Raw genomic sequence first — 23,705 nt, 5'->3', positions numbered from 1 at the left:
CAGCTGGTCCAGGGGCCAGCAACAGCACAGGCAGTCCCAGATAAAACACACAGAGTCCCTGATCCTGGTTCCACTCCAACACCTGCACGGCCTTACCCTGTCCCTGCCACCCATGGGAACTCGCCTGGTGCTCTGAACAAAGGCTGCAACCAGGCGAGCAGCAAAGTCACCTTGACTTTGGCAATGGCAAGGGTGGCCCTGGACACTGCGTTGGTCTTTCCCCACTGCCAGCAGGAGCCGAGGGATGGGCATCACGATCTGTGCTGATGGAGCAAGAGCAGCAAATAGCTCTGGCAGCATCTCCTCGGGCTGGAGGGACTCAGAGCAGAAGCTGGGGAGGCAAAGCCCACCTGGGCAGTGAGCCCTCCCAGGGACAGCAAGGACAGAGCCGCAGGAGTGCAGCCCCAGCGCTCGCTGCGGGATGTGGGTGCGAGAGAGGAATGGGCTCCGACGAACTCTCCACCCTCACAAGGACGTACCCCGGCCGCTGTGGAGGCTTCACCCGAGCAGACCCAGGCTCAGCTCATTTCTTCGTGATTTTGCGTTGTCGGCTCCACGGCAGCGCTGCCCTTGGGCTCGGCTCTTCCCGGGAGCCGCGGGGCGATGCATCCCCGCGGCAGAGCGCCTTTCCTGGTTGCAAAATCTAGTCTTGGCTGCAGACTCAGCCGTGCCTTTGGGCAACAGGTCTGGCTGCCAAGGAATACCGAGCAGCTCCTGAAACACGCAGAGTAAATAAATACCTGGTGCGGAGAGATAACTCCGGCGCCTCACGTTCCTACGGCTTTGTTTGGAAGGACGCGAAAACCCCCTCCTGGTGCATCAGGATCATTACCACGGGCTTTTCTCGGGCTGGATCGCATCTCACAGGAAGATGGGCAAGAGGAGGGGCGCTCAGAAGCTGCTGGTCCACATTTTCATGGTTTTTTTTTTTTTTTTTTTTTTTTTTTTTTTTTTTTTTTTTTTTTTAGTTAGTAAAAACGTCATTTATTATTAACTTTCCCCAGTATCTCTGCACACTTCTTTTGGCTCCACCCAGAAGTACGGTTTGTGCTGTGCACACAAAGCCCGCAGCAAACCTGCTGAGGTAGCTACACAGGTCGGGTACAATATCCATAGGGAAAAAGGGGATATTTCACCGGGATCAGGCTGTGCATGCAGCACGTGCGGGGCTCCACAGAGCTGTGCTGCTCCGGAGGGCCAGGGGAGAGGGAAGGCGAAGCAAGGGATCGCTAAGAGCGGCATTGGTGCCGGGGATGATGTGGTGGAAGGAGGGACGGAGAGACACAGGACAGCGGCACCGACCCGGCCATGGCCTCCGCCCCTCAGGGCCCGGGCGGGGCGGGTCACGGTCGCCGTGGTGACCGCATAGCCCCGCCCCTCACCCGGCACCACCCAATCAGCGCCTCCGTTTCCTCACGGCTCTGCACGCGAGGCTCCGTCCCATTGGCCCACGTGGCAGCCCCCGCCCCTGCCCTCATTGCGGCCAATGAGCCGCAGCCACCGCGGCCCTGCGGCGGGGCGGGCCCCTATAAAGCTCTCGCCGGGGAGGTTTTGCAATCACCGCCCGCCTGGCGCCCGCCATGGAAGCGCCGCTGTCGCTGCTGGTCCGGAGCCCCGCGCAGCGGCACCGCGACCTCCACCTCAGTGCCCAGCCTGCCTGGACCGTGCGCCGCCTCAAGACCGAGCTGCGCCGGCTCCTGCCCGACGCGCCGGTGAGTGCACAGCCCGCTGTTCCCTCAGCCGCGCCGGGCGGGTCCCTGCGCGCAGCCCGGCTGGGTGGCTGGGCCATGGGGGCTGGCTGGGGTGATGGGGGCTGGCTGGGCTGGCAGGCTCCCCAGGGTGATGGGGGCTGGCTGGGCTGGCAGGCTCCCCGGGGTGATGGGGGCTGGCTGGGCTGGCAGGCTCCCCGGGGTGATGGGGGCTGGCTGGGCTGGCAGGCTCCCCGCGGGACAGCCGCGGCAGCTGCCGTGGGGCTCTCGCGGGGCTCCGGGACCGGTGGCTGCCCCGAGGGGTGCCCTGGTCCCGGTTGCGTCAGCCGCGCTGGGGCTGTTTTGGGGCTGGTCTGTGGCCCGGCCGCGGTTAATCATTAACCGCCCTCCCGGCACGGCGCGGCCCGCAGCTGTGCGGGGACGTCAGCGCCCGCTGGCCCCGGAGCCGCGCCCGGGCACCGCACCCGGCCGGGCCGGGCCCATCCCGCGGCGGTGAGGGCGCGTTCCCGGGGAGCGGGAGGCCGGAATGCTGAGCGGTGCCTGCCCCCCGAGCCGCGGGACCGCAGCCGCGGTGAGCGCCGCTCCCGCGGCAGCGTGCGCGGCCTTCGCACAGCCGATAAACTTGGGAAAGACCTGCAAGTTCCACCTTGGGCACCGAGTGCCGCTGTGCCTGCTAAGCCACACTGCGCGTTCCCGGGGAGCGGGAGGCCGGAATGCTGAGCGGTGCCTGCCCCCCGAGCCGCGGGACCGCAGCCGCGGTGAGCGCCGCTCCCGCGGCAGCGTGCGCGGCCTTCGCACAGCCGATAAACTTGGGAAAGACCTGCAAGTTCCACCTTGGGCACCGAGTGCCGCTGTGCCTGCTAAGCCACGCTGTGGCATGCCGTGTCTGTACTCATGTTTTCCACGGATAGTGACTCCATTTCCTAGGGTAGCCCATTTCAATGTTTAGCTCTTCCTTCAGGAAGAAATTCTCCATAATCTCCAACTGGAGAGTGCCCTGCAAACTTGAAGCTGTTTCCCCTTGTCCTGTCACTAGTTGCTGGGGAGAATGCCTGATTCCCGTGCCTTGGCCATGCTGTCCCTGGCAGCGTGGTGATCAGCCAGAAACAGGCTCAATGTGCTCCACCAGCTGCTGGGAACAGCTCCTGGTGAAGAGCAGCTGGGTCCCGTTGGATGGGCTGTAACAGGTTTACTTGACACCACCTCTGGTGCTGATCAGGTTAGATAGAACTCCAAACTTCTGTCTTTAAGACATACAAATGTTTGTGTTGGGACTGTAAGAGATATAGCACATAACCAAATTCTTTGCCTGAGGGACTTTGGATTCTTAGCAGGTTTGCACCTTGATAATATCCCACTTGGGCGTTCAGTTGTTCCCAGAACTTCAGCTGAACTTAGATGTGCACCTTAGCATGTGGGATGCTCCAAGCTCTGTGCCTTTCCCCACCAGCTGTAAGCTGTGTTGGTTAATGCTTGGCAGAGCAAGTAACCCTATTCCTTGTTTTCTTTCTTCAAAGCCTGAAGAGGACCAAAAGCTGATTTATTCTGGGAAGCTGCTACTTGATCACCACTGTCTGGGAGAATTGTTGCCAAAGGTACAAAAAAGTGTCTTTTATGATATGCTGAAATATACCCAGAGAAGGGAATTTTTTTTTTTAATAGATCTTCCCTTATATTTCAGCATGGGGAGCTGCATGCTCTTCATTTGGTATACAACTTCAAGACTCCTGCAAGTGTGCAAGGAACCAAATCAGAGGTAATGAAACTTAAGTTAACTCTGAGTTTTGGGCTTGTAACTGAAAACAAGAAGTGTTGGATGACCATTTTACAGTTCCCTTTTACTGCAGGTTTCCCTATTAGCACAACAGCACTATTACTTTGTGGTAATTTGTTTGGGAGTGTAAGAATGTATTTGGATTAAGCTGAGTGAAAAAATTGCCTCTACAGGTCATCAGTAAAGATTCTCATGGTATCTGTTAAGAAAAATCTAGTTGTGATGTGCTGCTCAGGGGAGAAATGCCTTCTGGTAGATTCAGTTTTATTAAATGAATGATGATTTGCTGTGTCCCAGGCATGCTTGGACAAACCAAGCTTGTGGTCAGAAGAGAAGCGCAGGGAAGTGGTTCTGATCTCTGTGGGGAGGCAGAAGGCTGAGAACTGCAGACACTTCAGCTGCTCCCATTAATGACTCATCTTTGGCTTCCTCTCTCCAGGCTCAGCCTTAGAGCTTGAGCTCAGGATGGTCTGGTCTCAAGTACAAATGGCCAAAACTCACTCTTTCTTTAAAGTGGCTGGGCAAAGGTTTCTAGAGGTGTGTTCCTGTTGCCCATCAAAGGCACTGTGACCTAGCCCTACCCATGCCTGCTGGCTGCTAGATGTGAGCCACCTTTGGCTGGGTGTCAGATATATCACCACAGGACAGCCCTTGAGCTGTGTACAGCAGTTTGTATGAGAAGTACAAATTTTTCCATAGGAAAAAGCCAAAGTGTCTTTTGTATTTTATATTTTTATAGCAAGATGGACACTGAATGTGTGCAGAAGAAGTAACAAATACAGTATAGATCTTGTTAAAGGGAGGAGTAGCATCAAAACAGTTTTGCATCCCAGTTATTTGGTTCCAGAAGGTTTAAAATACTGATAGAGGTGCTTGTGGTGTGATGCCCAAGGGCAGGGGCAGCACTGAGGTGCTGTGCAGGAATAGGTCTTAAAACCAGGGCATACTTTGTGGGTTGCAGACTTTTTGCAAGAAGTGTTTGTGGTATCCTGAGTAAACCTCACTGGCTGCCCTGCTGTCTGTAGGTTAAAGCTGATCAGCCCAAGTCACCATCAGAAGCCAGGCAGGAATCAGATGTGTCTTCCTCAAATGGTGGAAGGTTGAGGAGCTCTTCAGGTGTCCACTCTTCAGCAGATGCCAGTAATGGGTAAATACAATTTTATGTACATTTTTAAGGTGGTGTGTTTGTGTTGATGCCATGTATATTGCCCTAAGTCCACAGACCATGGGCCATGTATGATGAGGCTTCATATAAAAGCTTTGGTGGGCATGCAATAATTTGGATTGGAAGGGACCTTTAAAGGCCATCTAGTCCAACCCTCTGCCATGAGGGATACCTTTTACTAGATCAGGTTGCTGTGTCCAACCTGGCCTTGAACACTTCCAAGGATCTAAAAGAAAATGCACTGCTTGGTTCATTAGGAAGAAAAGTCTTTCCTTTGTTCATGTGGGTAAAGAGGTGTCTAGAAGGAAGAATTAATTTTGTATTTGGGTGCACAAAATGGCAGAAGCTATTCACATTTTTCTGTAATAAATTGCTCTTGCTGTTAGTCCAATGTTTGTTAATGAATGTGTTCAAATTTTGACCAAGGCTGGAAACAACTGGGCATCCCTTCCAGAGTGTGGCTCCTGGCTTCTCTGCTTACACAACCTACAGCATGCTTCAGATGTCCTGGTTCCAGCAGATTTATGCAAGACAGTATTACATGCAGTAGTAAGTGTTCTATTCCAAGCTGCCAGTAGGAAGTAGAAACTGTAATGCAAGAAATTGGAGAGCTCCTGGCAGTTCTTCCTCTTTTGATGCTGCTTGGAGACTTTTTCATCATAACTTGTGCTGAATGTTGTGGGATTGTACCCCTAACTGTGCTGCCTGCTGCTGTTCAGGGCAGTGGTTCTGAATCTTGCCCATTGCCTGTCTGACTCTTCATTGGGAGGGCAATCTGGAGTAAATCTGATCCTGCTGATGAGCCTTTGTTCTTTTTTTTGACTGCTCAAAGTGCATACAGCATTGACTGGACATCAGTGATAAGTCAAGCTGAGACTTGCAGAAGGTGTTTAGACTACCTGCAGATTGCTCTAAATTGTTTTTGTGAAGTATTGACATTACTGTTGATAAAGGGGAGGGTGCCTGGTTTGATTTGTTGAAGTCATTGTACAATTGTTGTGGGCAGAACTAAAACTTGTTTATAATGCTTCTGTAGCCTCTAAACTTAATGCTTTCTACTTGCATGTGATCTGACTCTATTGCTACAGATGGACAGGCTTTCACACACAGGGCCTGTGTGGAGTGAGAGGATTTGACTGAGCCTCATTCTGTGCTTTGTTCTCTGGTTCCAGCTTGGCTTCTACTGCTGCATCTGCTGACCCATCCCGTGCACGGCATTCTCAGGAGATACCAGTGGCACCAGTGACACCTCCAGCTCCTCTCCCAGACCCATTTCCTGCCCAAAACCAGCCTGGAAACCAGAATGTTGCTGCTCAGGTTAATGCAGTGGCTGACCAGAACTTGAGGATGAATGCCCAAGGGGGGCCCCTCATGGAGGAAGATGAGGAGGGTGGCAATCGAGACTGGTTGGACTGGCTCTACTCAGCAACACTGTTATATGTTTTTGTCAACATGGTCTATTTCTACTCCAGTGTCAGCAGACTCCTCCTCGTCATGGGTGGCACTGTTCTGATGTATCTGTAAGTGTATGGTGTCAATATTTGCTGTTCAGAAGGGTTTCACTGAAGTACTGAGTTCTGTGCTCAGGAAGCTCAGCTTCCTGGTGGTTGAGCTTCATAGGACTCTTGGACCTGGAAAGGGCAAACCACTCCTCTATATCCTGGTATAACTCAGTATTTAGAAAAATTATAATTAAGCCTATGTCTGGATTAAATTAAGAATGTGGCTGATCTCACTGAGGTCTTGCTGTTTCTGGTGTGGCTGTCTTTCTATTTCAGAAAACTACTTTAAATCAAAGCAGCCCCAGTTGTAAAGCTCCAGCAACTCAGCAGCATAGAACAGACAAACCTCTAGGTTCAGTGTAGAAAATTACAGTTTACTGTTGGGAAATTAGTAGCTGAAGTCTGGGAAGAGGGTCTCACTCTTGCTGTTTCAGTCATGCATCCATGGAGTTCTGCTGTGCTGCCCCTCTTAGAGCAGACCAGGCTGAACTGAGTGGAGTGTCCTGAGCTGCCTTTGAACCTCTCTGTGTGGGGGAATATAATTAGGATGAAAACAGAGATAATGGACCCTCAGCTGCTATGCTTGGGACGTCTTATCTGAGAAAAATGATCTGTCCTCTTAAAGTCTTTGATCACCTGTGGAACAAGTGATGCAGGTGTCTGAATTGCAGGTCTAGGAGTTAGAAGTGGAGCAGCTTTTCAAACATCTGTGTACACTTGGAGAGTTGAAGGTTAATGGTTCCACTGAAAGTCCATCAATTTTACTGTTGATGGTTGCCAGCAGCTCTGAGCAGTCAGATGTAGAGCTGTTGTGTAACAGGATGAGTAATGTTGAAACAGCATTAATTAATTAATTAATTTGTTGCCTTCCCCAGGCACCATGCTGGACGGTTCCCGTTTAGACGAAGACCAGCTCCGCCCTTCCCAGGCAATGTTCCTCCTCAAGCTGCTCTAAACCAGGACCAGAACAATAATTTTCAGGTATTGTCTTGCTGTATTGTTAAATCATGAAACCCTGGGAAGTTTTGCTTTTGGTTTAATAATTGTGTAGTAGAAAAAAAAATCTTTTTTTGAAACGTCTGTAAGACAGTATGGGAGAATAATTGCCACCTGAGTCCTCCATTGGTGTAGTAAATTCCTTAACCTTCACCCTGAAATATTTTGGTGAACTGTCTTTTAGCTGCTTCTGTCCTTTAGGAAGTTGTAGTGGGAAGTGGTCTGTTACAGTTTGTAACTGAGGGCAGGGTTCAGGCTACACCTCTGTAGGATTTGTCTATAAGCAGTTTAAGTCTTTCATTTCAAGCTGACAGTTCTGATGTCAATGAAAGTTAATTAGCTGTAAATGCATAATTCACCTGATCTGGTGCTTGATGGCTGTCCTGGACAGTGTTTCTGGACACCAGTGTGAGTTAACCTGTAATGTCCATGTGCAGCTTGGGCTTTTGACTTTGTATCTGGGGCTACTTGAAAAATTTTATATTCAAACAGTGACGTTTTGGCAACAAAAACAACAAAACCACAGTTTGATGCCAGATTTTTCTAATGTGTTTCCTTACCAAATATCCTTTATTTTGACAGGGGGAAAATGGAGGCAGAGCAAATGAGTCTGAGGCATCTCCTGATGAGGGACAGGCTTTCCAAGAGCTGCAGCAGGCCAGCCCTTCACTCATGAGCACGGTGTGGGTTTTTTTCAAGACTTTCTTTGCCTCCCTCCTTCCAGAAGGGCCTGGACTGACCCGTAACTGATCTGTCACCAATCTGCTTGTCTGAAACTGCAGTGGACACCTGAGAGAACCAGACACCAACTCCAGAGCAGGCGTGGAAAGGGATGGCACTTCCTCTGGCTTTCACTGACCCAGCAAATAAAGCTGCAGGAAGCCTTACATCATTACAGCCCAGGGACTGAGATGCTTGTCCTCATTCCAAAGAACTTTGTTCCATAGCATTTATTAGGTACCTATGTAGAGGCTTGGCATTGTGGACTTGTGCACTAAAGGCACAGGCTCTGAGCGGGTGTGCAAAAATGTTAGGGAAGCAAATTGCTTCTTCTGTGCAATGTGATTCCTGTTGGAATGTTTCAAATGCTATTTTAATTACACTGAGTGTAGGATCTCAAAAATTGCTAGATATGCATTAGCAGATTTTTAGGAAAGATCTGTTGTTCAATTGCTTCAATATTTTAAATATTCTTTGTAAATATTTCCCTATGAAGAATGTATTGTGCAATCTCCTTGTTGGGCAAAGTGGAGGACTGTAAGATGGTGATGTGGACGAGCAATTACCTCAGTGGAGTTGCAGACTAAATTTCATGTTGCCAAATTCAGATAATTTAAATTCAAGATTTAATTCCCCCTTCCCCTCTGCCCTGCTGCCAGATCATGGGGGAAGAGTGTGTTCAAGTATAAATATATTTAGCAAAAACTTATGCAAAATGTAAACTTCTTCTCCGCTTTTGGATGCGAAGTTAAAGCAGTCAAATTCCTGTATTCAACTTTGCATTCTCACTCCAGTGCAACTCCTCTTGTATTATTTCATTGTGTTCCCTTTAATTTCTGATATGGTTAAGGGCTGTTATTGCAATAAAATTTGCAGGCATTTATATCCATATTTGTATATATTCTCTAAAGCACAGGGTGTGTTCTTGCCTATTTTTTATTCAAATGTCATGATGAGGGACTTGGGATATGAGGAGAAAAGGTGCTTAACTCAGTTCCTTGCCCAGCTGTGTTCTTCAGCTGCTAAAGTGCCTTGAATAGTTTGGAGTTTGCTTATGGGAAGCTGGTAACAGAAAGGCCATGGGCATGTTGAAATGGGTGATTCTGTAGGTATTTGGGAAGCTGGGCTTGAACCCTGCCTGAGACTCGTGGTGGATTTACAACACAGTCTTGGCTCAGAGTTTGACTCGGCTTGAAATGTGCTGTCTAGGAGCAGCTGCCACTCCTGGAACTTGTCACTCTTTTCCTCTGCTGCCTGCACTTGGCAGGACAATTTGAGGAGCCAATTTTGGTCCCAATCAATTGGGACCAGGAGTTACAGCAGGTAATGCTTGATCTTGCCATGTCAGATCAGACTAATGTTGGACATAGTTTGTTGGTGTTGCCTGTGGTAGCCCCTTAATCCTGGTGCTGGTTTTGATTTGTACAAATTCTTTTCCAGGCTTGTTTTCTTCTGCCATATCTTCAGTTTGCTGGAGACTTGGAAGATGGGTGGGACAGTGGTAAAATAATTTTGAAGTATTTAAGATGAAATAATTTGAGAGGAGGTCAGTTTTGTTGCCCCAGATATATCCTGCATAAGCCTTAGAGGATTTTCCTGGAGGAGATGCCTGCTCTTTTTTGCCTTGATAATGGGCTGGTGCTGCTCTGGGAATTGCACTCCCCCAAAAAGAGGCATCCCCAGGCTTTTCCAACATCACAGTCAGTGTCCCTGTCCCTGTGGTAGGCACAGGGTGGGTGACAGCCAATCCCCCACCCTAGACACTGCAGCTCACACCTCAGCTGCTGCACTGGGTGTGCTCCACATCGAGGCTGCTTTGTGGATTGTGGGTTTTCTCCCCCAGGATGTACCAAAGCATCACTCAGGTGTCTTGGCAAAGTGCTTAAATCAACTGAGCTGTGCCTGTGCTCAGATTGAGCAGGAGAGAGCAGTTCCTGGCAGCCAGAAATAAACTGGTTTGGTGTGGTTAAGACAATGAGCATATAATGCTGGATTACTTGTGAAATCTCTAGTCTGAAAATTTGAGACAGAAAACATCTGTTGTCTTGCAGCTTTTGCTGTTCCCGGGAGCAGGGCAGATGGATTTTAACCTAGTTGAAATACTAATGAAATGTAGCTAATGCCACTGCAGAGAGGCAGTGAGAGTCCTGGACCTTAGAGGAGATTTCCTTAATGGTTCTGTGAAATGCAGAACCTCTGCTCTTGGGGTGGATGAGAGCTGTGACTGCAGCAAAATGTGGGAGTAAATCCTGTGTAATCCTGCAGAGGCAGCTGCCAGCGGTGTGCACCCGGGCAGGAGCGCTGGGATGTGAGGGAACAGTGCCTGTCTGAGGGTTCCAGGCACTTCTGACTGAGCCAGCCTGGTGTTATGGGAAGTTGGGAGTTTGGGGTGGCCCTAACCCTGTCACTGAGCCCTGACCAGTGGGTGCCTCTGGGTGCCTGAGACCCTGGGAGCAAGCAGAGACAACTGAGGCATGAAAGGAACTGAGGCAGCTCCTCTTGGAGAGATGTCAGTGTAACGGTGAGGAGGGATGGCAGGGAAGGGGACAGAGCTGGGTGCCAGTGGCCATGGCCCTGGAAATGAGGGAATCCAGGTCAGACAGAAGGCAAACACAAGCCTTGAATCTTCCAGGGCAAGGCTGTCCCCTCTGCTGGGACAGAGGCTGAGAGACCAGGAGGGGCCTTGAGGCTTGTGGGTTTAGGAGGCTGGGTTTGCCTTGGCTCACACTTCAAGCTCTGACTCTGCTGCTGCTTTAGCTCCTCTGCATGTGAGCTGCAGCAGCCTGTGTAGGGCTCCCAAGGGCAGGCAGGTTGGGGCAGGGAAAGTCCTCTGAAGGCCCACGGGGTGGCAAAGTGAGCAGCAGGATAAAGTTCCTCTTTATCCAGTTCCTGGATATTTTTTAGCCAGTTCCTCTGCTGCTCTGTCCCCTGATGCACTCTGGCAGCTCTAGCTGAGAGCAGTTCTCTGTCCCCACTGAGAAACAAGGTGGAGAAAAATGTACAATCTGTTTTTCTCAGACATCTTTGTTCTTGTTGTGGAAACTCCTAACAGGCTGCTTACTTGGGGAGCCACTGAAGTCCTGTTTGTCACTACGGATATGGTCCTGTCCTCAGCTCTGGGAGCATAAAGCTCATGAGAATGAGGTTGCTGCTGAGCAGATAAGCTGGTGCTGTGTTTGTGTGTGGCTTCCTCTTTTCTCTAAAGAGCTGTTTCATTTATGCACTGACTTGCCTGCTGTCCCTGTTCTCAGCAGCCAGGGCCATGCCAACAGCTGTGCAAGTGCCCAGCTGAGTGTTACAGCCTCCCTCTGCTCGTTGTCCCGTGATCCATTTCTAGCTGTGGCTCTGGTGGCATTTGCAAAGCAGTGCCCACAAACTGAGTCTCCTCAGAGGCCACCCCAGCACTCCCCCACTGTTACCAAACGTGCCAACTGCATCTTCATCACCTCCCTCCAGCCCTTCTGCTGCACAGGAATAGCTCTTGAAATGCCTGCTAGTGTTCAGTGTGGTGTGAATTTCGAGTGGAGTGATATCGTGGGGGTGAACCAGCTCTGGTGTGACAGCCCCTCACAAACCTGCAGTGAGTTCATGTTCAGCTGCCTGCTGGGAGGTTGGACAAATCCTGGGAAATGTTGCTTCTGGGCCCATGCTCAGTGTCTGCTCAGGGGCTTTTCCTGCAAAAGAACCTCCCCAGTTTCTTACAGCAGCACTGAAAGTTGGATTTGCTGCTCTTTCAGCCTGGATTTGCCAGTGCCACAGAAATGCAGGTGGCTGCACTTCCAGCTGCCCTGGGCACCCTCAGCTGTGAAAAGCCTGGGCTGATCTAGGGCCACCTATGTGTGCCAGCTTATTTTTTCTTTTTAGAGGTTGTTATGGGTGACACTGGTACAGAAGAGAAGGAATTGAGTTGGCATCAGGAGAATTTGGATTTGCAGTGGGGGAACCCTCCCAGGGGGTCAGGACATCACCCATGGAGACTCCTTTATCTAATGTGATGGTGGATTCCAGGTTACTCTGTCTAAAATTTTGAGAGTAACTTGGGTAATACCAATTTCATTTCGCATCACGAAATCTGTATTCAAACATTGCGTGGCTTTAATTGATTTAACTAGTTTAAAAAAATAAATCTTGTTTGAATGTTTTTTGTCTCCATTTTATAAACATCTAGGGCAGATGGGAGCAGTGGTCTTTGGGCTGCCATGCCAGGGCTGAGCTGCCCTGTGTGAGTCCTGGCAGTGCTGCTGGGCCCGTCCTGCTGACGGGTGCAGCCAGCGTACCTGGAAGGCTCTCAGGAAGCATCTGCAGGGTAACTCCGAATGTTTTGGTCAATGCAGCACAAAGATTAATGGCACTGTGATGTACCTCTGCCCTGGACAACGTGGGGAAAAACAACCCCAGTTACAGGACAGTGCACAGCAAGGTGGTGAGTACATGTGTGCGTGCGCGGCCTTCAGATAAAGCCTTACACAGCAAGTATTTATCAAAACATCTTCCAGCATCCCCTCTCCAGCTTGGATGTTTAACTTTTCTTTGGCGTTTAAAGCCTGCCCTGCCTCCTGCTAGCCAAAATTAACCTTTCCTTAGGCTTTTAAATCTGACCTGTCTTGTCCTAGCCTGACCTTGCACTGGGAGGAGGGTGGGCTGTGGTATCCCTGCTGCCCTGGCCTCTGCCTGGTTACTCCAGGACAAGGATGCTCACAGCATCTCTGTGTTCCACATGCTTTTGCTATTGTAGGCAGAAAGGCTCCAGCCTTCCTGTTCCCACTGGAGGTCAATGCCCAGCAGTTCCCTGTTCACCTTTTCTCTGCAGACTCTGCAGCCGTGCTGGGGCAGGGGAGCTGGCCCCTAGGGGGGCTGGGAATGCACTGGATCTACCACCACCAGCACAGTGGGGCTGGGGTCTTGGACTTTGTGCCTGTATCTACCCTGGTGACAAATATCCCTGTGTCGAAGTGCCACTTTTCCCTTTCCTCCATGCTGATGTGGATTGCTGCCCTGGGCAAAGGAGTGGTTGTGTTCTCCTGGGGCCTGCAGGATTCCCTCTGTGCCAGGCACTGGCCACTGGGCCCACACCCCTTAAACTGAGAGGACAGAAAATAAAGCTGTTAGAGAGTTAAATCCTCTTGAATTCCACTCCTTTTGTACCATGCCAGGCTCTGTGCAGCTGCCCTGGGAAGAGCTCTCCTGGCCAGGGCAGCGGGGATGCTGTGGCAGCTGAGGTGATGCCATGTGGGAGCTCTGCTGCTCAAGCACCTGCTGCCTTTGTACACCGTGTTTCCAACAATTAGCTGCTCATTTGTAAAGCACTTTGGGCTGGCAGCAGGCAGCCTGTCCATGGCCACCACGCTGCTCTCCTGGAGAAGCCTGGAGGAAGCTGCAGATGCTCGCCTTCCCGCGGGGTCAGTGACCGTGAGTGCCTCCATGGGGTACCCGAGGCCGTTCACTTTCTCAACTCAGGAAGAAAACAGCACGGCAGGGTGGGGGCTGCTGGACAGCAGGGACCCCGCAGGAAATGTGCTCACCCTGCTCAGGGAGGATGAGGCATCTGCCAGGGGCAGGAGGGAGGCTGGCACCTCGCCTGGCTCAGGGCACTGAGGCTGCTCCTGCAGCACTGCCAGGTTCTCACCTGTCCTTCTCCCTCTGCCTTTTCTGGCGAAAAGGTTCAGGGGAGCTTTTGTGAGCCTCCTGTCTGACATAACCCCACTCTGTTTTGTGCTGGGGGGTGTTTTGGGGTTGGGAGGGGCCCCAGCAGCACAGCAGGGGTGCAGGAGGGCAGTGGCATACAGGGCAGGTGTGCACAAGGAGTGGAGGTGAATTTGGCTCTCTGATGTTCCCCAAATAGCAGCTGAGAGTCTGGGTGCATGGAAAGCTCTGCCTTGGTGGGATGGTGGCAAATCAGACTGTTCACAAACCCAGACAAGAGGCAAAAAACATCCCTGTCCTGTGGTCACGGAGCTTTCCAGGGGTGTGGGAGATGTGGGTTCACCCAGTGGCAGCAGGAAACACCCCCATCCCAGGAGTGTGCCTCAGTTTCCCCCCGGTGTGTATAAAATCAGTGGAAGCAGGAGCAGGGAATGATGGAAGCACCTTTCAAGCAGGGCTTTGCTGGGGAATTACTGCAGGAACACAAAATAAGGAATATTTCTGCATGAAGAAAAAATGATGAAGTGGCTTGAGGCAGCACGTGAGGCTGCTCCCTTGACTTTATCCTCCTCCACTCTCCATCCCCCTCCAGCTTTTTCCACCCACCCTGGTGTGTCCGTGTCTTGAGTTAAAGCAGTCTTGGCAAGAGCACCAAGCCCTGCAGCCCAAACTCCTGCTGAGGGAGGAAGGCAGCGTGCAACATGACTGGTGTTAAGGAAACTATAGGAAGATTAGGAAATGTGTGATGAGTTTTGATAAGTGGAGGAAGCTGGTCATGTCCTGCTTCGGGTGGGCTCTGGGGGTATGAAAGCAGCCTCTGCCTCCGTCAAGAATCATTGGTCTCATCAGCTCTGCTCTGGCTGAGGATGTGCTGGGCTGGCAGGATGGTGCTGGGGACCTTCAGCATCTTGCTGGGGCTTGTCCACGCAGCAGCAGCCTGCGAGTTTGGGCCCTTTCCCTACAGAGGCACGGGGATCGTCTGCAGGATGACCAAGCCCGCGGCGTTGCTGTGTAAGTGCCTGCTCCTTGGGGCTGGCTTTGCCCCAGCTCTGCCAGAAACCAGTGACAGATCAGCCAGGGGAGGGGGTTTCTTGCTCCTCTGCCTCTTGTGTAAACACCTGCCTGGAGCACAGGTTAAAGCATGAGCAGGCAAAGGAGCTTGAACATCGTTCCCAGCCCAAAGGCTTTAGGGCTGTTCCTGCTGGGGCTTGGCATGATGAAAGAGCTTGAACAAATGTGTGCTTGATTGCTCTCCTCATTGCAATCTCATCTCTTGGGGTCAGTCTGCAGAAGGGGGGATCAGGTTCTTGCCTGCTGTGGGCTTATTTGCAAGAACTTGGGAGCTTTGCAGGTGGGGGAAGAACTTAATTCTTCTGTAGAGGGTGAGAACAGCTCTGTCCTGTCCCATCTGACAGTGGCACATGCAGAGAAAGATCTATTCATGCTGGGCTGAGCTAACAGGGTATTTCTGGAAGGAAAAAGTCCTGTAAAGGAATCTGCCCGAGGCTGAGGCTGGAATGGGCTGTGTAAAATTAGGAAAATTGACACAGAAACTTTTTCAGAATTTTTTCTTTGTAGAGCCCAGAGCTGACTGCAATACAAGTAAGCAGAAACGAAGCAAGGCACTGGGGTAAAGTCAACAGCTTGTGTGGTGTAAGGATGAGCACAGCCTTGCCATTTCCCAAATCTGCTCCTGAGGTGTGTGAAAGCTGGCCACGACTCCCTGGGACAGATCCCACTGGTGGCTGTAGAGCCACACACGCTGTTGTCCCTTGCTGCCATCAGCTGTCACAGATAGGGATTTAAAATTTTTTTTTTAATTTACTCTGAAACTACTTCTAGTGCTTCCTGGATCCAACGCAAATGCCTCAGCTAAAAGCCTTCTGTAGTGCTTTAATCCAGAGTGCAGATCTGGCTTTGCAGCCAGGACAAATTGCAGTTTGACATCCCTGCCCTTTTCTTCCACCCACAGTGAACCGGGAAACGGCCCAGGTCATCCAAGCAGCCTTCAGGAACGCCAAATTCCCAAACATCACCGGGGAAAGGTCCATGCGGCTGCTCGGCCGGGTGGCCTACGGGCTGAGCGAGTGAGTACCTGTGTACCTGTGTGTCTGTGTGTCTGTGTGTCTGTGTGTCTGTGTATCTGTGTGTCTGTGTACCTGTGTGTCTGTGTATCTGTGTGTCTGTGTGCCTGTGCACCTGTGTGTCTGTGTCTGTGTGTCTGTGTACCCGTGCACCTGTGTGTCTGTGTCTGTGTGTCTGTGTGTCTGTGCACCTGTGTACTCGTGTACCCGTGTGTCTGTGCACCCGTGTACCTGTGTACCTGTGTGTCTGTGTACCTGTGTACCTGTGTACTCGTGTACCTGTGTGTCTGTATACCTGTGTATCTGTGTACCTGTGTACCTGTGCACCTGTGTGTCTGTGCACCCGTGTACCTGTGTGTCTGCAGGGGAGGGCACGGGCACAGAGGGCACCACAAACCGGCCTTGGAGGCAGCTCTGACCCAGCAGTTCCTGGTGAAAGCAAAGGTCTGGGCTGGGGCAGACACAGTTTTGGATCCAAGCCTCGCAGACAATTTGCATGTTAAGGTTTAGGCTGCTAATGTGTTATTTGGGAGTTATTTATTTTCCCAGCTGAGTGGGAAGGCAGCGTGTAGAGCTTATTTCTGACAATGGGGATGGGGAGTAATGGCCCTGTGGGCTGGGGCACCTGTGGCACCGGTGACAGAGGGTTCCCAAGGCACACTGAGAGGCAGAGGGGACCCATCCGGGGCTGCCCCTGCCAGCAGGATGTCACTTGGCTGTGCTTTGTGACAAACCAGGCTGGCTGTCGCTGTGCTACTCACTTTTATTTGGGGACCACAAATCCAGTGGTGTACTCACAGAGCAGAAGAACAGACTTCCTGCCCTGACCACAGCTGCACAGAGCACTGCAACAAAACAGGGTTGCATTGTGCTGTGTCTGCTTTGTGGGGTGCTCCCAGGGTGAGTGGAGAGATGAGAATCTGAACTCCATGTTTTCAGAAGGCTGGTTTATTAGATTTTGATATATATTGTATTAAAATACTACCTTAAAACTATACAAAAAGAATAGAGAGAAAAGGATTCATCAGAAAGCTAGAAAGAGCAAGAATAGAATGCATAACAAAGCCTTGTGACTCTCAGAGTCTGATGCAGCTGCATCTGTGATTGGCCCTTAATTAGAAACGACCAATATGAAATTATTAATTAGAAACAACAATCACAGCTGCACCTGTTGCATTCCACAGCAGCAGATAGTTATTGTTTACATTTCTTTCCTGAGGCCCTCAGCTCCTCAGGAGGGAAAAATCCTAGCAAAGGATTTTTCATAAAATATCCTGGTGACAGCATTGTTCCATGTTTCCTGTTTAAATAATTCCAAAACCTTGTATCCAAATATCGCACAGTGCACCAAGGCTGAAGCACAAGCATCACTGTCACTGTCCTTGTGCCTGGCCCAGGGATTTGCAGATCTGATTTTGCAAAAGCAGGATTTGCACTGCAGGGGACCCTCAGAGATCCCATTCCCCAGGAATAAACCTGTCCTGCCCAATCCCAGCAAACAGCTCTGGGCTGGGGACAAACTCTGTTTCTGTTGTTCCCAGCATCCAGGTCAACGATCTGTCCATCGAGAGGAGCGAGGTGGAGCTCAAGGAGGACAGTGCCATCCACATCTCCATCAGAAACGTGACAGCGCTCTTCAAAGGGACCCTGAGCTACGGCTACGCCGGGGCCTGGTTGTGAGTAGGGGCTGCAGCTGCTGAGCACCACTGCAACTTGGCTGAGCACCCCTGCAGCTGCTGAGCACCACTGCAGCTCTGCTGAGCACCCCTGCAGCTGCTGAGCACCACTGCAGCTGCTGAGCACCACTGCTACTTGTCTGAGCACCCCTGCAGCTCTGCTGAGCACCATCCCAACATGTGCTCAGCACCATTCCCACCTCTGCTCAGCACCATTCCCAAGCACAGCTGGAGCTGCCCTCTTCAGTCTCTCTGGCTGCATTGGTGGCTGCCTGAGACAGGATTTTCTACCCCAGCAGTGCTTCTAAGCCCACCTTGCTTTCTGCCTTTCTGCCCTCACCTTGCATGACAAGACCAGATGGCCAAGGCATAGCAGTTGACTTGGCCTCTCCACTTCGTTGCTCTGTAAATTCTGAGTGGATAAAAAGGAGGGATTGATGCTCCAAAGTGCCACTAAGGCAGCAGTTTGCCATGATTTAAAGCCAGAGTATCTGAGAGGGGCTGGGCTGTGCTGGGGGTTGGCCCATTGCAGTGCAAGGCCAGGTGTGAGAGCTGTTATAAAACCTGTCAGGGAGAAGCTGCTCCTGGCTCAGGTTCCTGAATGTCCCCCTTCTGCTCTTACAGCTTGCAGCTTTTTCATTCAGTTGATTTTGAAATTGAGTCTTCCATTGATCTCCAGCTAAACATCAATCTGAGTAAGTATGCTGCAATACCCAAACATTTTGCAATGTGACTAAATTCCCTCCCCACTCTGGTTTGTGGGTTGCATGTACTCTCCAGGTTCTGCTGGCCATGTTAGGGGACAGCTGAGTCTCTGCTGGCAGGAGCCAGGGCAGCTGGCAGCTATCCAGATGAAGAAGGGTGCCTGGTAGACCAGCAAGGTAGCCCCACCTGCCCCAGCTTGGCAGGGTGTGGAGTCTTTTGGAAGCATCCCCTGGGAGACGTGAGGAGCCCTAGCTGGCATCTGCAGTGATGTCCTTCTCCAGGCCTGCAGTGTCTGCAAAGTGCCCTCTTCCCTCTCCTCTCAGTAATAAATCTTCTTTTTTTTTTTTTTTTTTTTTTTTCTCTCTTTTTCCTTCATCCCATGCAGTGTGCCAAAAGGACCAAGTGGCTCCTGATGCTTCAGACTGCTACCTGACTTTCCACAAACTCACACTTCACCTCCAAGGAGACAAGCAGTGAGTCTGACCCCTTGAAACACTGAGATTTATTGTCCCCCTGCTGGTCCCCAGATGCCACCCACCCAAATGTGCAGACTCAGTGTGCTCCCTGTCTTACACAGACCTGGCTGGCTGAAGCAGCTCTTCACAGATTTCATCTCCTTCACTCTGAAGCTTGTCCTCAAGAGGGAGGTAAGATCAGCCTGGGGACTGAGGAAAGCTCTGTGTATGCCAAACACTCTTCTTGCCCACAAGACAGTAGCAGTGACACCTTAGTGCTCATGAAAAATAAGACAAATAAGTAGAATCCACTATAAAAAAGCAGCTTGAGCAAAGCGAGAGCTGTTGCTGACCCTGAGACTATCTGGGGACTCTGACCAACAGCCCCTAGACCTCAATGAGGCTCAGCTCTGCTCAACAGTGCAAAATCCTGCCCCTTCCCCTAATTTTTTCCCCCTCTTTTCCTCCTGTAGGTGTGCAAGGAAATAAATGCTGTTGCTCAGACACTGACAAATTTTATAATTGATTTAGCAGGTAAATATTCTTGGGTTTTCTGCTTTCTTTTTTTATGTACAGCTTTTAATGTTTGAGTGGTAACCACATCCATCAAAAATGTGTATAGGATCCCAAACCCTCAGAGAGCAGCAAAATAAACTTTAGTAATGTTATGTTTGGATTTTTCTGCATCAGTTGATATTTTAGGATGATTACGTAGATTCAAAGACATTTCAATTAATAAGGAATTTCTGTTCAGTATGTAGTGATCAGCTGTGCAGGATGCTGCAGGACCAATGTTAGCTAGAACAGGAGCATGTACTGCACTATCAGGCATGAGGCTGTACACCATCTGGAGATTTCCCCACTCCCAAATATCAGGGAAAAGGAGTGGAATGTAAAACTGAGCGTAATTATCCCAGTTTCCCAGGGAAGAAACAGAGTCAGGGAGCTGCAGCAGGATCAGCACTAGCATCCAAAGGAGTGGGAACCCTCATGCCACCCTGTGTTCTCTCACAACATCCCTGTCACCCCCTGCACCAAGCCCTAAAAGCGCCTGTCATGAGCTCTGCTCAGGGCCCTGTTTCTGGTGGGAGCTTTTTCTGTTCTCTCCCTGCAGCCAATTTTGTCCGGGACAAGGACATCGCTGTTGATATCTCCCTCGCATCAGATCCCGTCATAAAAGCAACATACATCGAGTCCCACCACAAGGTAGAGGAAGCCAGGCTGCTCGGGCACCTGAGCAGGTTTTCTGGCCGTGGTGTGCTCCGGAGGGCTCGGAGGGGCAGCTTCTGTGGGGCTGTGGCACTGCCGGGGGCTGATGCCAACCTGCTCCCGGCCGCGTCCTGCCAGGCCTTTGCCTTGCCTTGGAAATGCAGGTGTTGGCTTTTTCTCCTGCCTCCCTGCTGCTTGCTGTGGCCAACACACTTGTTTTCCTTTCCAGGGCGTTGTCCTGTACAAGAGCAACTCCAGCCTGCTCAGTGACTCGGTTTTCTCGCCCTCGCTGCTGACCGAGTCGCGGATGCTCTACTTCTGGCTGTCCGAGCACAGCCTCAGCTCCCTGGCTGCAGCAGCCTTCCTGGATGGGCAGCTGGTGCTGACCCTCGGAGGGGAGAAACTGCAGGTCATTCCCAGAGGGGTGCCCTCCTTACCCCATACATCATGTTTTGGGGAGAAAGTGAGAAATTCACTAAATACCGTGTTTTGGTGAGAGCTGGTTTCTGGAGAAGATAGAAACCCACAGTCAGTCACTTCGTGTGGTCCTAGAATTGGTGCCTTCTATCAAGAGGGCAGAGTTATTCCTTGGAAGGATAACAGCAGCTGACAGGAAACTTGTCTGCCAAATTGTAGAGGGATGTGATTTTCCGGGGGATCACTGGGATGGAAAAAAGGGTGGGAGCTGGGGGATCTCAGCCATGTCCTGCCCTGGGCACAGGCCCCACCTCAGGGCTCTGGCCTGTCCAGCCTGCACTGGGAGCAACCATAACTTATCTTTTGTTTTTTCACAATCTGTTTCTGGTTTGTTTCTGAAGGAGCTGTTTGAGATGGAGGACACAGAAGCGCAGAGGAAGGCAGTGCAGAGGGTAACTTTTTGTCCTATTCAAAGCATTGCCTGTCAAATGAGGAAATTTCAAATGGATCCTGTTGCATTGTAACAACTTGAGTCCTTCCCTTGGCAATCTGAGTCTTGGGTGGGCCAGATGGAGAAGAAGAGGGGCTGATGGAGAAGCAGTTGTGCTTTGCAAGGAGGGTTTCTCCATCTTCCATGCTGGCACAGTTATTTGTTATTAGTTAACACAGTTATTAGCTAACACCTGGCTGAGCTATTGGGCTTGGGTGAACAGGAGGAGGAACTGGGGACTGCAAAAGGAATGCAGCTGTGTGAGGAGTTGGCATGAGATTGGTATGGAAAAAGCCTGACTCATCTTGTGCTCCTTACTCGACCAGATTTTTCAAGGCACCTCCTACAATGACTCTGTGGCCAAGGTGTGGAGTCTCACCCAGCCCCAGATTTCCTTCCAGCCTGAAGGGACAGTGGTGAGGTCCTCGGTGGCAGTGGAGGTCAGCATCCTCCTGGCAGGAGAAGAACCCCTGGTGGCTCTGTACATGGAGAAGGTCAGTTCTGGCACCTCCTGACTCTGAAGACCTCGGGACAGGCTCTGTCCCAAGCCAGGACCATCCCTGGTGTGCAGGGACAGCAATGGCAGGGAGCCCTTTGGGAAGGGTGGGTGGCTAACCCACGGGAGGTGGAGAAGGAAAATCAGTTTATTTTAACACTCCCATGTGTTCCTTAGACCTTTGAGGCTGGAAATTATGGTAGTGACCACGTTGGCTCAATGGCCCCTCAGCTAGGCCAGCCCACTGTCAGTGTGCAAGGTGGTCAAAGCAGCAGGAAGCTCTGAGGAGCCCCCATGAACATTTATCTGACAGAGGGTAGTGTCACTGAGATGTTTTAGGAGACAGTGAAGGCACCATGGGAAGGTATTTATTTTGAACTCTCCTTGTACCCAAATTCTAGCTCAGGTCCCCACTAAGAGTATAGCTGGGTCAGAAATGGACATGAAGCTCGGAAGAATGTGAAGCTCAAAACATAATCCTTTTCTCTATGTGAGCATGTATAAAGGGTCCTGATTAAGCTGTGTTTCACCCCAAACTGCTTTACAGTGACCCTAAGGAAGAAGAAAAAAGAAATGCCAGCAGCTTCTCTGTCATGGTTAACATCACAGGAAATCAGTGTGTTTGTCCAGCCTTGTAGCTGTGGGCTGAGACAGACACAAAACCAACCCAAATCCTTGCCTGAGGGTTGGGCACCCTCAATTTTAAAGGTTAAACCACAGCTGAGAATAATTCTCTCAGCAAGTATCCCATGTTATCAGGGTGTTAGAGGAAATATGCATGGCTGTTTCTCATGCCCCAAATGGTATCTTGAAATACCTTTCAAGGATTGCAGAAGCCCTGGACTAGAGGTGATCCCCAAAATTCTGGCTCCTAGGATGAACTCCTGGACTGCCAAAAGCCTGGTTGTGACCTGCAACTGTGTCACAAAATGTTCCTCTTAAATGAGTGTTTGCATGCAGACAACAGCAGGACAATGAGCCCAAGTGGCCAGAATTCAGAGATTGCTTTCTTTTTTGTTAATTTGGTTTACATTGGATTGGCTGCCTGTGGCAGCCCTGGCTGCCCTGAGGCTGTTCTCCCTACACCCAGGCAGATGTTGAGATGGATGTCATTGGGAAAGAACACCCTACAAAGCCATTTCCCTCCTTGTGCAGGATTTGCAAAATAGCAAAGTCCAGTGGATGAGCCAGCCTGCAGCTCCAGAGGCTGAGGCTGCGGGAATGAGGGGGGGAGTTCATTGCATGCAAAGGGAGAAGGAAAATGCTGGCATTCTCTAGCAATACCTGGAGGTAAAGCCAAAAGGATGTTGAACTCTGGCTCCTAGAAAACAACCCGAAATACCCAAATGCAGCTCCTTGCAATAAGGCTCTGAACCCTGCTGTTCTCTCTGCAGGAAATCACAGCCACCATCCAAGCTACCTATGCAGAAAAGAAACTCCTTCTGCAGCCTGTGGACTCCAGGTCAGTACTGTTCTCTTGTGAGAGTTGCCTCTTTTGGCCCATGTTTAAAAGCAGCACAAAAAGAGGATCTCTGCAGCACTTAGTGACTTTTCTTCCCCTTTTTTCCCCTTCCCTTCAGTGTAGAGATTAAAGTATTTAAATGCACAGCTGATCCAAGTGAGGTAAGTCCTAAAAAAAGTATTCTCTAAGCCACTTGAGGCTAAACAATGTCTTTTAAAGCATTTTTGTATGAATTTCCTGGATTTCAGGAGGACCCATCCATACAAAGCTTCCTGCAGAATATGATCTTGGTTGCTGGCATTCCAGAAGTAACTTCAAGTGAGTTTTCATTTGGGGAAGTGCCAACCTGCTTCATAAATTGTCTAACATCAGATCTCCTAAACCTGAACATTGAAAAAAATACATCAATAACACTGAGAAGTGGGGGGAACCACATTTGTTGTTTGAAATTCTGTTGAAATCTGTTTGAAATTTCTGCTGGACACACTTGGGGAATGAGGAACCCTGTGTAAATGGCTGGGAGAAAGGAAAAGTGAGTTTTCTGTCAGGCTTGAGGCACAATTTTGGTCACAGGCAGCAAGCCAGGATGGACATGCCTGTAACTGGATGGGTTTGCTGATTCCACAGGTATTGGATCAGCTCTGACTTCACTGATGAACAGCAAAAGGCTTGATCTCTTTGACATCATAAATCCTGAGATCATTACCAGAAAGGTAAGCAGAGCTAGAACTACCCAGCTCTCAAAGCCCTTTTGGGATTGTGGCAAGAACTAAAATAATATTTTCTGTTCTCTCCCCACTTTTTAGGGATATGTAATTGTACAGCTTGACTTTGGCTTCCCGAGTCATTTGCTCCTTAATTTTCTTGAGAAAAGTTTATAGAGCTCATCCCTTCACAGAGGAGCACAGGAACTTGTGTACAACCAGAAAAATTGTGTCTGGACCAAATAAAAGATGAGCTGCTTTAAATCAGTTTTGGTTGAATTTTATTTCCTTTTCCTGAGAAAGGCTCTGGGCTCTGTGCAACTGTGCTTCCACAGAGCCCTTCTTCTGCAAAGATGTTGAAGTCTGCACCTCAATCCACACTATTTTTTCAGGATCTTTAAAGGTCTTGTGCTCTTAGGAGTCAGGGCTGGGCTCTTGAAGTGCACAAGCTTTGGGATAGCACTCTTAGGAAACAGCAGAAATGGGTTTTGCCACCTT

General features: G+C 50.3%; 2 protein-coding genes across 2 annotated transcripts; both read left to right on the top strand.

Annotated features, from left to right (window-relative positions):
• Positions 1-1,566: 1,566 nt before the first annotated feature.
• Positions 1,567-8,779, top strand: HERPUD1 (homocysteine inducible ER protein with ubiquitin like domain 1). Its single transcript, XM_041400901.1, has 8 exons — positions 1,567-1,712; positions 3,227-3,304; positions 3,391-3,465; positions 4,509-4,630; positions 5,075-5,197; positions 5,821-6,168; positions 7,026-7,131; positions 7,729-8,779. The coding sequence occupies exons 1-8, from the start codon at positions 1,581-1,583 to the stop codon at positions 7,894-7,896; spliced, it is 1,152 nt and encodes a 383-aa protein (XP_041256835.1). The 5' UTR covers positions 1,567-1,580; the 3' UTR covers positions 7,897-8,779.
• A 5,596-nt stretch (positions 8,780-14,375) lies between these two features.
• Positions 14,376-23,384, top strand: LOC121333964 (cholesteryl ester transfer protein). The gene is made up of 16 exons (XM_041400806.1): positions 14,376-14,520; positions 15,482-15,596; positions 17,135-17,269; positions 17,894-17,964; positions 18,360-18,447; positions 18,552-18,621; positions 18,903-18,963; positions 19,544-19,635; positions 19,868-20,047; positions 20,457-20,507; positions 20,872-21,039; positions 22,436-22,503; positions 22,622-22,664; positions 22,752-22,821; positions 23,131-23,216; positions 23,310-23,384. The coding sequence occupies exons 1-16, from the start codon at positions 14,376-14,378 to the stop codon at positions 23,382-23,384; spliced, it is 1,518 nt and encodes a 505-aa protein (XP_041256740.1).
• Positions 23,385-23,705: the final 321 nt, after the last annotated feature.

The sequence above is a fragment of the Onychostruthus taczanowskii genome, unplaced genomic scaffold, assembly GCF_017590055.1.
Source record: "Onychostruthus taczanowskii isolate IOZ18803 unplaced genomic scaffold, ASM1759005v1 scaffold18, whole genome shotgun sequence".
In the NCBI taxonomy this organism is placed as follows: Eukaryota; Metazoa; Chordata; class Aves; order Passeriformes; family Passeridae; genus Onychostruthus; species Onychostruthus taczanowskii.
The sequence above is the reverse complement of the archived record's forward strand: the minus strand, read 5'-3'. Positions and strand labels throughout refer to the sequence as shown.